Source organism: Anolis carolinensis, chromosome 6, assembly GCF_035594765.1.
Source record: "Anolis carolinensis isolate JA03-04 chromosome 6, rAnoCar3.1.pri, whole genome shotgun sequence".
NCBI classification, from domain to species: domain Eukaryota; kingdom Metazoa; phylum Chordata; class Lepidosauria; order Squamata; family Dactyloidae; genus Anolis; species Anolis carolinensis.
The window spans coordinates 102270057-102283433 of NC_085846.1; the positions used below are offsets into that span (position 1 = coordinate 102270057).

A 13377-nucleotide genomic window follows, 5' to 3' on the forward strand; every position below is an offset into this window, starting at 1 on the left:
CACATACTGTGAAATGCAACGAGAGTGCTCTGAAATATATATAAAGCACAACAACGAATCCCCTCACATATCAGAGGGGAAAATAATTTCTCTCCCATTTGCATGTTCACAGATTTGCACCAGCCTTGATAATTTCTGCTGATACTGTATATACAAAAAAGTTAATACATCAAACTACACTACAATTAAATTCACAGACCGAACATTCAAATTTTTATCCCTAAAATGTGCTATTATAACTCATCAGACTGCTTTGGAACATAGGACTCCCAAACTGTGAAGGATACCAACTGTATGAACAAAGCATGAGTCTTAGGCCCCATACCCACACAGCTGAATAAAATCACACATTATCTGCTTTCCACACTGGAATATATGGCAGTGTGGACTCAGACAAACCAGCTCAAAACAGATACTGTGGGATTATCTGCCTTGATATTCTGGGTTGTATGGCTGTGTGGAAGGGACCTTAGAGCTGTGGTAAGTTACTGATGTCACTGATTTCATTGGGATTGGCCTTAATAATTGTTGTCATCAGTATCACTGACTGAATTATGCAAAAATTATTTCCTTAATGACTTCAAAGGGTTAACCAGTTTTATCAGTATCTTCTAAAAACAGAAGCTAGGAACACTATCAAACTTTATGGGGGAAATCTCTTCCCTAAAACTCAAGTACTAATTAGTGTCTTGGTTCAAGTTAGGACAACTCAGCATGGGAAATCCTGATTACAAGATTACAAGTATTAATGTTTACATAGCTGTATATAGACCAAATGCAGAACTGGAAAAGAACTCAAGGAAAGCAGCAATGATAAGAAAAACAAAAACAACATATAGATTTGAGGGATGAGAAATGGATTATAGAGCCCTGATGCCTTGCTTTTGCTACATGGGAGTAAATGAAATACAGTAGAGTCTCACTTATCCAACATTCGCTTATCCAACGTTCTGGATTATCCAACGCATTTTTGGAGTCAATGTTTTCAACACATCGTGATATTTTGGTGCTAAATTCATAAATACAGTAATTACTACATAGGATTACTGCATATTGAACTACTTTTTCTGTCAAATTTGTTGTATAACATGATGTTTTGGTGCTTAAATTGTAAAATCATAACCTAATTTGATGTTTAAAAGGCTTCTCCTTAATCTCTCCTTATTATCCAACATATTCGCTTATCCAGCATTCTGCCGGCCCGTTTATGTTGGATAAGTGAGACTCTACTGTATACATTCAAGTGGGATTTATTTCCAATGAAATACAAAAAGGACTGGGACAGAAACAATTATAATAATGATATTGCAATCCTCTTTTTCAGAACTTCAAAAGTTCATTTTACATTTTACAACTATAACACAAGCATCTCAAAGAATTTAGCTAGATGGTAAACAACATAATTAGAGATGGGAAGGCCTGAAAAAAAAAACAGAAAAATTGGGAGGGGTGTTCCTTTTTTCCAATGCCCAGAAATATCGAAAAGTGTGTAGAATATGTTCTTTTCCAATAAGTAATATATTTGTGTCATGGTATTCAAACTATATAACATGAAGACCTTACTGAAAGATCTTTGAGACTTTTTGTCTACACATTTTCCCCAATTTTTCTAGAAAAATGGTTTTGGGGAAAAACCGAACCCCCGCCAATTTTACCAGGTTTTTTTCCAGGCCTTCCCATTTCTTAAATATAATATTCCAACACATACATCTATATCATGCATCTTCTAACTACGGTCCTCCAGCTATTTGAGTCTCAGACTCCTGACCATTTTAACAAGTTAGCTAGGGCTTCTTGAAATTGGAGGCTCAAACAGCTGGAGGGCTAAAGTTTGAAGATGACTGATCTATATTCTAGTGCACTCAAAAGAAAGCCAGAATCCTTGCAAAGTGGGAGATAAAATTACTACAAAGCAGGGACTTGGTAATAAGTATATTTTTTCTATACACCAATGTATATTTATACTGACAAAGATATTTGGTCCCTTGTATACAGGTCAGTAGGCCTTAAAGGCACATACACACACCCATCACTTCCGTAAAATTAACATGAGCAATGGAACTTTCAGAGTGCACCTCGTTCTTTCTTTGGTATCAGTCCTGTTAACTTTAAGATACAAATATTTTATTTAGACAAAATAAATACATAGTTAATTTAAACATAAGACAATTTAAAACATGATTATGGGAGGGAATGAACTTGGAGCCATATATATTATCATGGGTTTGGAATATGTATTCTACATTGCCATATATCCAGATTATCAAATCAAGGTAATCCACATTATCTGCTTTGTACTTGATTGTATGAGTCTACAACGCCATATAATCCAGTTCAAAGCAGATAATCTGGATTTTATATGGCAGTGTAGAAAGGGTCAAAGTCACATTGAAAACTATACTTAAATGCAAGATTGAAAGGTCAACTTTAAATCAGATGTCTTCTTCAAATATTATCATCTACCAATTTGCTAGGAACAGGTGAACCAAAATATAAGAGTTGTAGTAACCACCAAATCTCTAAACATGAAAGGCAACTTAAAATACAACCACTTGCATACCTGATGAAAATACTGAAGCATAAAAAAATGCTAATGGCAGCGAAGCCTATAGAATTGGGAAAAGGAACATGTGCGCCTTCATGTTTTATCCTGCTGCAATTCCCATAATTCCTAACCAATAAATCCAATGCTCATGCATGATGGGGCGTAGTTAACAACATCTGAGCAACCACACATTTCTGCTGCAAAAGCTCCCCCTCCCCAAAAGTCCAAAGACATACAAATCAGGAAAATTATGCTTCTAAAGTTCAGTGAGTCTGCATATTACACAAGGGATCAATTCCCTTCACATAATACAGTATTCCATACTCTGGATCCTTATTTTCCTTATCTGAATTGAACAATGAAGCATAGCATAATATAATTCTGGAGGACCATGAAATGCCAAGAGAAGTGTTTGCTCTAGGCCTCCAACGTGATTCTATGGTCAGCATCCGGTGAAACTTCCACTTAAAGTTGACCATAGAATTACACTAGAGGTCTAGAAAGAACACGTCTTTAGACAGTTTCTAGATCAGGCATGAGAAAACTTCAGTCCTCCAGGTGTTTTGGACTTCAATTCTCACTATTCCAAACAGCCTATGGCTGTTAGAAATTGTGGGAGTTGAAGTCCAAAACACCTGGAGGGCCAAAGTTTTCCCATGTGTGTTCTAGATCCTCCAGATCAATTATATGTTATTCAAAGCTCTTCATGTATAAATGAAACCACATTCAATAACCTTGCAGAATAATTGGGCCCACTATACTTGAGGCATCAAGACCAAGTTTATATAGAACTATAAAGCACAAACCTTAATTTAATATGATCAAGCAATATTTGCTCACAAAAAGTTAACTTCCTAGCTACAAACACTGATTCAGGTTCACTCTGGAATAAACAATATATCAGTACACTTTGTTCAGATGTCAAAAGAAGGTATTCTTTCCTGGTTAGTTTTATCCATTCATACGGAAGAATGACTGATGAAGCTGAGTGTATCAGAACTATATTTATACACAGTAAGCAACAATAAGCACACCATTATGTGTAAACACAACTGTTGAGATGTCAGTTTTGAAAATGTTCCCCTGAAGGCACACAGTGGACAGAGAGAGAGAAGATGGTTTAATCAGGTTTCTGACACAGTTAAGAGTACATAACAATGACAGGAGTAAACAACAGTGATGTCTCAGTTTTCAGTCATTGATGCTTTCTATTTGTACCTATATGATCAGGTTTGAGGTTGTCAGTCCATTAAACTACAATATCCAAAAGAAAGGTTAGTTTGCTTTATACCAGCATTTCTCAAACTATGCTCCTCCAGGTCTTTTGGATTTCAGCTACCACAAATCCCTGCCAGCGTACTAGCAGTTAGGAATTGAGGGAGCTGAAGTCCAAAACATATGGGGGAGCACAGTCTGAGAACAACTGTTCTATAGAAACACTGCATTAGAAGTTGCATGTTCAATGTCATTCAAAATTGCTACAATATGAATAATCTGCAGTTTTGCTTCTATAATGCCATGATACTAGATCATTTACAAATCATTCTATACTAATTACATTTTTTAAATTTTCAACCAAAACTTCTTTTCCTATTTGTAGTATACTAATCTGATTGAACAGTAGGTTCCATATTCAAGTACCTGTGCATTCGCTATGGTCCACTCCTTACTCATAACAATTCCACTTGAACACTTTTGCATGAACAGCTCAGAGCTGCAGAAAAATGTCTTGAGATCTTATGACCTTTCAAATGTTGTTGCAACTGCAACTCCTATCAATCCTAATCAACATACCACTGGTGAGATATTATGAGAGGGACAACGCAAGAACATCTACCCCTCTTACTTTACATTAATGTTTATTTTTGTTTTGGTTAACACACATCAGTTAAATAAATAGCATCAGTGCACACAAATATTCCTTCTCCTCTGCAGATCTCCAAGCCAGACTGAAGAACTAGATGAAGTCTGCCTTGACCAGGTGACCAAACATGCAGAAAGAAGAAATATAGTACAATGTTTCCCCCAAAATAAGACAGTGTCTTATATTAATTTTATCTCCCAAAGATGCGCTAGGTTTTATTTTCTGGGGATGTCTTATTTTTCCATGAAGAATTCACATTTATTGTTGAACAAAAAAAATGAACATTCATTATATACTGTACAGTAGTTGTCATCACAAACCAGCATAACCAGACAAACTGTGAATCCTATCAAGAATTTCTTGTTACTACAACAATCTATGGTACGTACATTTACTAATCCTGCATGCTCTGGTGTTGTTTGGAGGGAATGCTTCCAAACAAAAACTTTGCTAGGTCTTACTTTTGGGGGAGGCCTTATATTTAGCAATTCAGCAAAACCTCTACTAGGTCTTATTTTCAGGGGATGTCTTGTTTTCGGGGAAACAGGGTAGTAATGGGGGACTTTAACTACTCTGATATTCATTGGAAAACAAGCTTTGCCAAGAGTACAAAGTTCAACTAATTCCTCACTTGCCTTGCAGACAATTTTATTGTCCAGAAGGCAGAAGAGGCAACATGAAGATCAGCTATTCGGGATCTGATCCTAACCAACACTGAGAATCTAGTCAATGGAGTGGAAGTGGTGGGACCTATAGGTGGGAGTGACCATATGCTAGGGAGAAACTAACCGAAGTCAAACACGCATTCTAGACTTTAGGAGAGCTGACTTCAGAAAATTTAAGGAAATACTGAACATGATTCCATAGACAGGAATGCTAAAAGAGAAGGGAGTTAATGATGGATGGGCGTTTCTTAAAAGTGAGATCCTGAGGCACAATTGCAAACAGTGACAGCAAGGAGAAAATATAGGAGAAGTGTAAAACAACCAGAATGGATGCTGAAAGAACTTTAAACTAAGATTTAAAAGAGACATGCACAAGAAATGGAAAAGGGGGAAAATCACCAAAGAGGAATTCAAATAAATAACCAACATATGTAGGGAAAGGGTTTGTAAGGCTAAGGCACAAAATGAAATCAGGCTTGCCAGAGATTACAACCAATAAAAAAGGGTTCTTTGGTTATGTCAGCAGAAAAAGGAAGAAAAAGGAAACAATAGGGTCTTCTGCATGAAGAAGGTGTTGAAATGTTAACAGGACATAGGGAAAAGGCAGAGCTGCTCTACACCTTCTTTGCCTCAGTCTTCTCCCAAAAGCAGATTGGTGCTCAACCTGAGCAATACGGAGCAGACGAGGTAATAGGGGAAATGCAATCCAAAATAAGTAAAGAAGTAGTTCAGGAATTCCTGGCAACTCTTAATGAATTAAAGTCTCCAGGGCCAGATGAACTACATCCAAAAGTATTGGAGGAACTAGCAGAAGTAATTTCAGAACCACTGGCAATAATCTTTGAGAATTCTTGGAGAACAGGAGAAATCCCAGCAGACTGGAGGAGGGCAAATGTTGTTCGTATCTTCAAAGAAGGGGAAAAAAGTAAATCCAAACAATTATTGTAGGTCAGCCTGACATCAATACCAAGAAAGATTCTGGAGCAGTTTATTAAGGAGGCAGTTTGCAATCACTTAAAAAGGAATGCTGTGATTACTAAAAGTCAATATATTGTTGTCACAACCTGTTTCCAGGCTTGCCTCAATTGGGGGAGTAGTTGTTTTGCAGAGTGCCTTGCCACTAGAGGCGTAGGGTTTGGGTGAGACTTCTATTAAAGCTGTAAGGATGCTTTGTGGGGCAGAGCTGACGCTGGAGCTGGGTAACGCAGTGGATCGATATTTATTATTAGCCGACCCTGCTAATAGTCTGCTTTTAATTTGTTTTTATTATAACATGTTTTTAACTTGTTCTTTTATTTGACTTTTATGGGAACTGCAATTCCCCTTTTCGGGCACCTGTGCCCATTTTCATATATTCTGGTCATAGACTGTAATAAATTGCTGATACTGATACTAAAAGTCAACATTGATTTCTTAAAAACAAGTCATGCCAGACTAATCTTATCTCTCTCTTTTTTTTTTTAGTTACAAGCTTGGTAGATACAGGGAGTGCTGTGGATGTAGCATATCTTGGTTTCAGTAAGGCCTTTGACGAAGTATGACCTTCTTGCAAGCAAACTATTCAAATGTGCACTAAGCAATATTACTATTAGGTGGATCTGTAATTGGTTAACTGATCGAACCCAAAGGGTGCTTCTCCCCAATGGTTCGTCTTCATCCTGGAAAGAAATGACTAGTAGAGTGCCGCAGGGTTCGGTCCTGGGCCCAGTACTGTTCAATATGATTCCAAATTATACACCAGAGGAGAGGATCAGAATTCAAAAGGACCTCAACAGATTGGAGAGCTAGGCCAAAACTAACAAAATAGATTTTAACAAGGACAAATGTAAGATACTACATTCAGGCAGAAAAAATGAAATGCAAAGATGCAAAATGTGATACCTGGCTCAACAATAGTCCATGTGAAAAAGATGGAGTCTTTGTGAACAAGAAGTTGAACATGAGCCAACAGTGTGATGCAGCAGCTAAAAAAGCCAATGGGATTTTGGGCTGCATCAAAAGGAGTACAGTGTCTAGATTGAGGGAAGTCGTGGTGCCTCTCTATTCAGCTTTGGTTAAACCTCAACTGGAATACTGTGTCCAATTCTGGGCACCACAGTTCAAAAGAGATATAGTAGAGTCTCGATTATCCAACCTTCACTTATCCAACGTTCTGTACTATCCAACGCAGCCTGCCTTTTAGTAGTCAATGTTTTTGTAGTCAATGTTTTCAATACATTGCGATGTTTTGGTGCTAAATTCATAAATACAATAATTATTACATAATGTTATCGTGTATTGAACTGCATTTTCTGTTGATTTGTTGTAAAACATGATGTATTGGTGCTTAATTTGTAAAATCATAACGTAATTTGATGTTTAATAGACTTTTCCTTAATCCCTCCTTATTATCCAACATTTTCACTTATTCAATGTTCTGCCAGCCCGTTTATGTTGGGTAAGTGATACTCTACTGTATTGATAAGCTGGAAGGTGTCCAGAGGAGGGCAACTAAAATGATCAAAGGTCTGGAGATCATGCCCTATGAGGAGTGTCTTAAAGAACTGGGTATGTTTAGCCTGAAGAAGAGAAGATTAAGAGAAGACATGATAGCTTTGTATAAATATTTGAAAGGGTGTCATAAGGAAGAGGGAGAGACTAGGACTAGGAGCAATGGGTTCAAATTACAGGAAAGGAGATTCCATCTGAACATTAGGAAGACCTTCCTGACCGTACGAGCTGTTCAACAATGGAACTCTCTGCCTCCAAGTGTAGTGGAAGCTCCTTGCTTGGAAGCTTTTAAACAGAGGCTGGATGGCCATCTGTTAGGGGTTCTGTGATCGTGCTTTTTCTGCATGACATGGGGGTTGGCCCATATGGTCTCTTTCAACTCTATTATTCTGCGCACCTTGCAAATTTAGGCTGCAATTGTACACTGTTCAAATAGGAGTAGGCCCTTCTAAACTCAGTGGCTCCTACTACATCTTTTTAATTTGATTTTATTTCATTCATTTTTTTTCTCAGAAATAAGTATTACTACTTCTTCCTAAATTGAGTTTGATGCCACAAGGCTACTACCAACATGCTTGTATCTCTGTGTGTCAGGATACCAACACTCGCTATTTTAATAAAATATGCATTTTGTTAGCATTTATCACTCAAAAACAAATATTACTGAAATAAATGTAATCTTTAAAATGCCACTCCTAAAACGTTCCATTATGTTCAGTAACAACTATATTGCATGAATATCCTATGAATTTTTTTCGGGAAAACTACGTATATTTAATGAAAGCTTTTAAAAGTTGCATCCACAAACCATTCATCAGAGCTTTACATGATTGTAGAAGTTCCTACAAATTAGCAAGTATACCCAGGTGTATCCATGCACTTTAATCCACACATCTGCAATTCAAGAACTTTAAACTGTCACAGTTCCGGAATATTTGTACATTTATTCAAAAGATGTCATTTAAGGAAATTATGCTTTCTCACTGCACATTGTATGGACGATACTTAAAAACTCAAGAGAATGCTGTTCAGACACATTGAACGGACTTCCTTCTTAGACAGAAAGGATTGACTCCAGTTTAGACTCTAAACTTAATCTCCATGTTAAGTTTATAGGAAGTTAATAATGGTTTAACAAGATGCAAAACTGAGGGGACCTGTCACATCAGACATATTTTGCACATCAACACAAAAAAACACCTCCTGCTCTGAAATCCTTTGTGTATTAATCATTGAAAATTCTTGAACAAGCAAAAATAATGATGTGGTTATTCAGATTTTACTTTAACATGTTGAAGTCATAGTTGTTATTCTCACACTTTCTACATTTTTAAAGCATAACTTTCAGTCAAAACAAAAACATTAAATAATTTGGGCATGCTTTTATTTTTAACTATTGTTTCCTGAAAATAACACTACACAGTGTGACAAGAGGATCTACTTGTCCAACAGTTAAAACAGTATTATCTGGACAGAAGAATCACAAACAGCATGTACATCCCTTATCTGGAATTCGGAAATAAAAAAAAATACTCCAAAATCCAAAACTGTGCATGTGGTGGACTCAGACAGTGACACATTCACTTTCTATTAGTTCAATGTAAACTAACTTTGTTTCGTACACAAATTATTTAGCATATATTAGGTATAAAATTACTTCCAGACTATGTGCATGTGAAACATAAATGAATTCTACATTTAGACTTGGGTCCCATCTCCCTGATATCTAATTATTTACAAATAATAATAAGGTACAAAAAACATAAAAAATAAACATATTAGAAACAGAACAAAGATTAAAACATCAATACTAATAAAAAAGTAACTTTAAAATTCAAATTTTAAAACTGGCTGCAAATACATGTACTCCAATTTCCAAAAAACCCTTCAAAACCCCAAACACTTCTGATCCCAAGCATTTTGGATAAAGGATACTGACTCTGGTGGTGAAACAGCATTTAGATCAGTGGTTCTCAACCAATAGGCCCCCAGGTGTTTTGGCCTACAACTCCCAGAAATCCCAGCCAGTTTACCAGCTGTTAGGATTTCTGGGAGTTGAAGGCCAAAACATCTGGGGAGCTACAGGCTGAGAACTACTGGTTTAGATGGTAGCATCCTGCTTCATGAAGCTTTGTCAGCACTACAAAGTCCCAATCTAAATAATGTGAATAAGCAGGTATATTTACATCTACATTTGACAGCTCAAGAGCCTTAAGCTATGCTATGAAACTCGCCCAATTAATTCAAGACTCTCCCTGGGAAACTGTCCCATACAAATTGAGTTCTTGCACTGCATTATAAACTCCAAATAATGTGATTAGGTATAGGTGAGAGCTGCCTTGGAGTGTGGTGGGAGCTCCTTCCTTTGATGTTTTTAAACAAGAAGCTGGATGGCCATCTGTTGGGGGTGCTTTGTGCTTTTCCTGCATGGGAGGTGGTTGGACTAGATGGCCCATGTGCTCTTCCAACTCTATGATTCTGTGATTCTATGTATGTTTATGTATACATTGATAGCTCAATGTCCCAAATTGCACCAAGAGACCAGTGCAACAAATTCAAGGTGAACTCCCTGGAAAACTGTCCCATATAAGTTCAGTTCTTCGATTGGTTACAGGAACATCTAGAAGTGAGCATATTACATCTATTCTAAAGTCATTCCACTGGCTGCCAAAGTATAAAGTGATGGTTTTCATCTTTAAAGCCCTACATGGTTTGGGTCCAGGTTACCTAAAGGATCACCTTCTCCCGTACAATCCACCCCACACACTTCGGTCTTTAGGGGGCATCTGCTCCAACCAGCCAGAGCTTGATTGGCAACCACCACTCAGAGGACCTTTTCATTGGCTGCCCCAGGGCTGTGGAATGACCTGCTGGTAGAACTCTAACAGCTAGATCAGCTGTCAGAATTTAAGACACAAGTGAAGCCTTGTCTCTTTCGGCAGGCCTATCCAGGCAGTCTTTAAACACAAACATGAATTTTAATGCATGTCCTTTGTTTAATCCCAGTTTTCTCTGTTTGAATATGTATTCCATAGAGATAGGTTTTGGTATGTAACTTTTACGGAGGTATGTTTTAGTGTGTGTATTTGTAGTGTTTTTGCTGTGTTTATGTATTTTAATTGTTTTGTGACCTGCCTTGAGCCACGAGGAGAGGTGAGTAAGAAATAAAATTATTATTAGTTCTTGCATCGCATTATACCAGGAATGAGCAAACTTTGGCCCTCCAAGGAATTGTGGGAGTTGAAGTCCAAAACACTACATTGACAGCTCTAGACTCCTAAGTTGCATCAAGAGAACGGCACAACGAATGCAAGGCGAGTCCCTGGAAAACTGTCCCATATAAGTCTTGTTCTTAGACTGATTACAGGAACATCTAGGGCCCTTTCCCCACAGATGAATAAAATCCCACATTATCTACTTTGAACTGAAATATATGGCAGTATGGACTCAGATATTCAAAGCAGATATTGTGGGATTTTCTGCCTTGATATTCTGAGTTATATATGGTTGTGTGGAAGGGCCCTATGAGTGAGCATATTACACCTATCCTCCAAGGAATTGTGGGAGTTGAAGTCCAAAACATTACTTTGACAGCTCAAGCATCCCAAGTTGCAATAAGAGAACGGGCAAACTTCGAATCCCCCCCCCCCCCCGGAGGAATGGTGGGTGTTGAAGTCCAAAACACTTTGGAGGGAAGAAGTTTGCCCATGCCTGCACTATACACTCCAAATGTAAATAATGTGAATAAGCAGGTATGTTTTATGTCTACATCAGACATGGGGCTAACTCCCTCCAGGTCTTTTGGACTTCAACTCCAACGGCTGTTAGGAATTGTGGGAGTTGAAGTCCAGAACACCTGGAGAGAGGGCTGAAGCTGTAGAGCAGTGGTTCTCAACCTGTGGGTCCTCAGATGTTTTGCCTTTCAACTCCTAGAAATCCTAACAGCTGGTAAACTGCCTGGGATTTCTGAGAGTTGTAGGTCCAAACACCTGGGGATCCACAGGTTGAGAACCACTGCAATAGAAGAAATGTGTTGTCGAAGGTTTTCATGGCCGGAATCACAGTTGTTGGGTGTTTTCCGGGCTGTATGGCCATGTTCCAGAAGCATTCTCTCCTGACGTTTCGCCCACAACTATGGCAGGCATAACTCATAACCTCTGAGGATGTCTGCCATAGGTGTGGGCGAAACGCCAGGAGATAATGCTTCTGGAACATGGCCACACAGCCGGGAAAACACACAACAACTCAGAAGAAGAAATGGTGAAATCCGGGGATTGTGTATCCACACTCTACTTCAGGCATGAGCAAACTTGAGCGCTCCATCCAGGAACCATTGCTGTAACGGGAACGCGTCCCATGCAAGCCTGGGAAGTGAGGAAGGAAAACACGCGGGGCGCGCGCACGCGCAGCACATGGCCAGAGCCTGGGCTTCCTTTTCAGCTTGGCTCGCGAGGCGCAGGCGCCACCTAGCGCCCACTTGCCCGCGTTCCTTCCCTTCTCGCGCCAGGCCAGGCCCAGCCCTTCAACGAGCGCCTCGACAAAATGGCGGCCGCGTCACGTGACGCCCTTTGTGCCTTTCGGGGGCCTTTCGGGGGGCGCGGGAGGGGGCGAGAGAGGCCGAGGGGGCGACCCCGAGGGCGCGCGGAGGGGCCCCGGCGAGGTCTCCCTTCCCTCCCTCGGCGTGAGAGAGACAGAGGTCGGGAGAGGGGGAGAGAGGGAGGGGGAAAAATGGCGGCCATTTTGTGCCTGCGCAGAGGCGGCGATGGCGGCGGGAGGGGTTTGGTTTTCTCTCACGTACCGACTCCTCTTCCTTCTCCATGCCCGTGGGCATCTGCGGCACGGCCCGGTTGATTGAGGCATACTCGGCCAGGTCGGGCAAGTCCTCGCAGCGGAAGACGGGCAGCGGCTTAGACGCGTCCAGCGCCCGGGCCCGGAACGACAGTTTGCTCATGTTAGTCGGCGGCAGAGATGGCGGCGGCTGTGGAGGAGGCGGAGGCGGAGGAGGGAGGAGGACGACGACGGGGGGAGGCGGCGCTGCTGCTCCGCGCTGAGAGCCGGGCCCGGCCGCCGAGCGCTCGCATGGGGGGGCTTTTCCGCGGCGAGGCCAGGCCGGGCCGCCGAGTGCTCTCCTCCGCCGCCGCCCTCGCCCTCGCCGCTCCGGCTCCGCTCAGCGCGCCGCGGACAACATGGCGGACATTAAACCTCCTCGACTGGCCGCCTCTTCCAGCCAACCCCAGCGCCACAGCCATTCCCACACTGCATCGCGCAGGGGCGCGGGCACGGCGCCGCCAGGAGGGGGCGCGCGCACCAGGCAGGCGCGGGCACGAGGAAAGGAGGAAAAAAACCAAAACTCCAGAGCTCGGGAGGGAGGAAAGAGAGCAGCCTGGAGGGATGGAGACAGAAGGAACTCCTCACCGCCACTGGCTCCCACAAAACACACTTTGGCAGCGTTGTCTTTCCATTTTTTACATCTCTCCCAGAGAATTTTTTTAAACCCAACGGTCTCCTCCTTCTCTGTGACATCAAGCCGTTCTATAGAATTGACGGGGGAACCTTGTCTGGCTTGAAACTTCTAAGACGGATTCCTGCTTCGCCCAAACTTTTTTCCCCCCTGAGTTGCTGTGAGTTTTCCGGGCTGTATGGCCATGTTCCAGAAGCATTCTCTCCTGACGTTTCGCCCACATCTATGGCAGGCATCCTCAGAGGTTGTAAGGTCTATTGGAAACTAAGCAAGGGAGGTCCAGAGTGGGAGAAAGAACTCTTGTCTGTTGGAGGAAAGTGTGAATGTTGTAATTAATCACCTTGATTTTCCC

At 40.9% G+C, this 13377-nt stretch overlaps 1 protein-coding gene across 4 annotated transcripts in view; it reads right to left on the reverse strand.

The window, feature by feature from the left end:
* epc1 (enhancer of polycomb homolog 1) overlaps window positions 1–13377 on the reverse strand; it is a 62732-nt gene that overhangs the window by 31711 nt on the left and 17644 nt on the right. For 3 of the 4 annotated variants that reach the window (XR_009999859.1, XM_062958070.1, XM_062958071.1), the window contains exon 1: window positions 12363–12515. The exons of the other annotated variant lie outside the window; for it this stretch is intronic. Coding sequence is in view for 2 of the 3 variants with exons in the window: in XM_062958070.1 (XP_062814140.1) it covers window positions 12363–12515 (153 nt within the window). In the remaining variant the exon portion in view is untranslated. Of the gene's footprint in view, window positions 1–12362; window positions 12516–13377 lie in introns of those variants that run through there. 4 annotated transcript variants of the gene reach the window in all.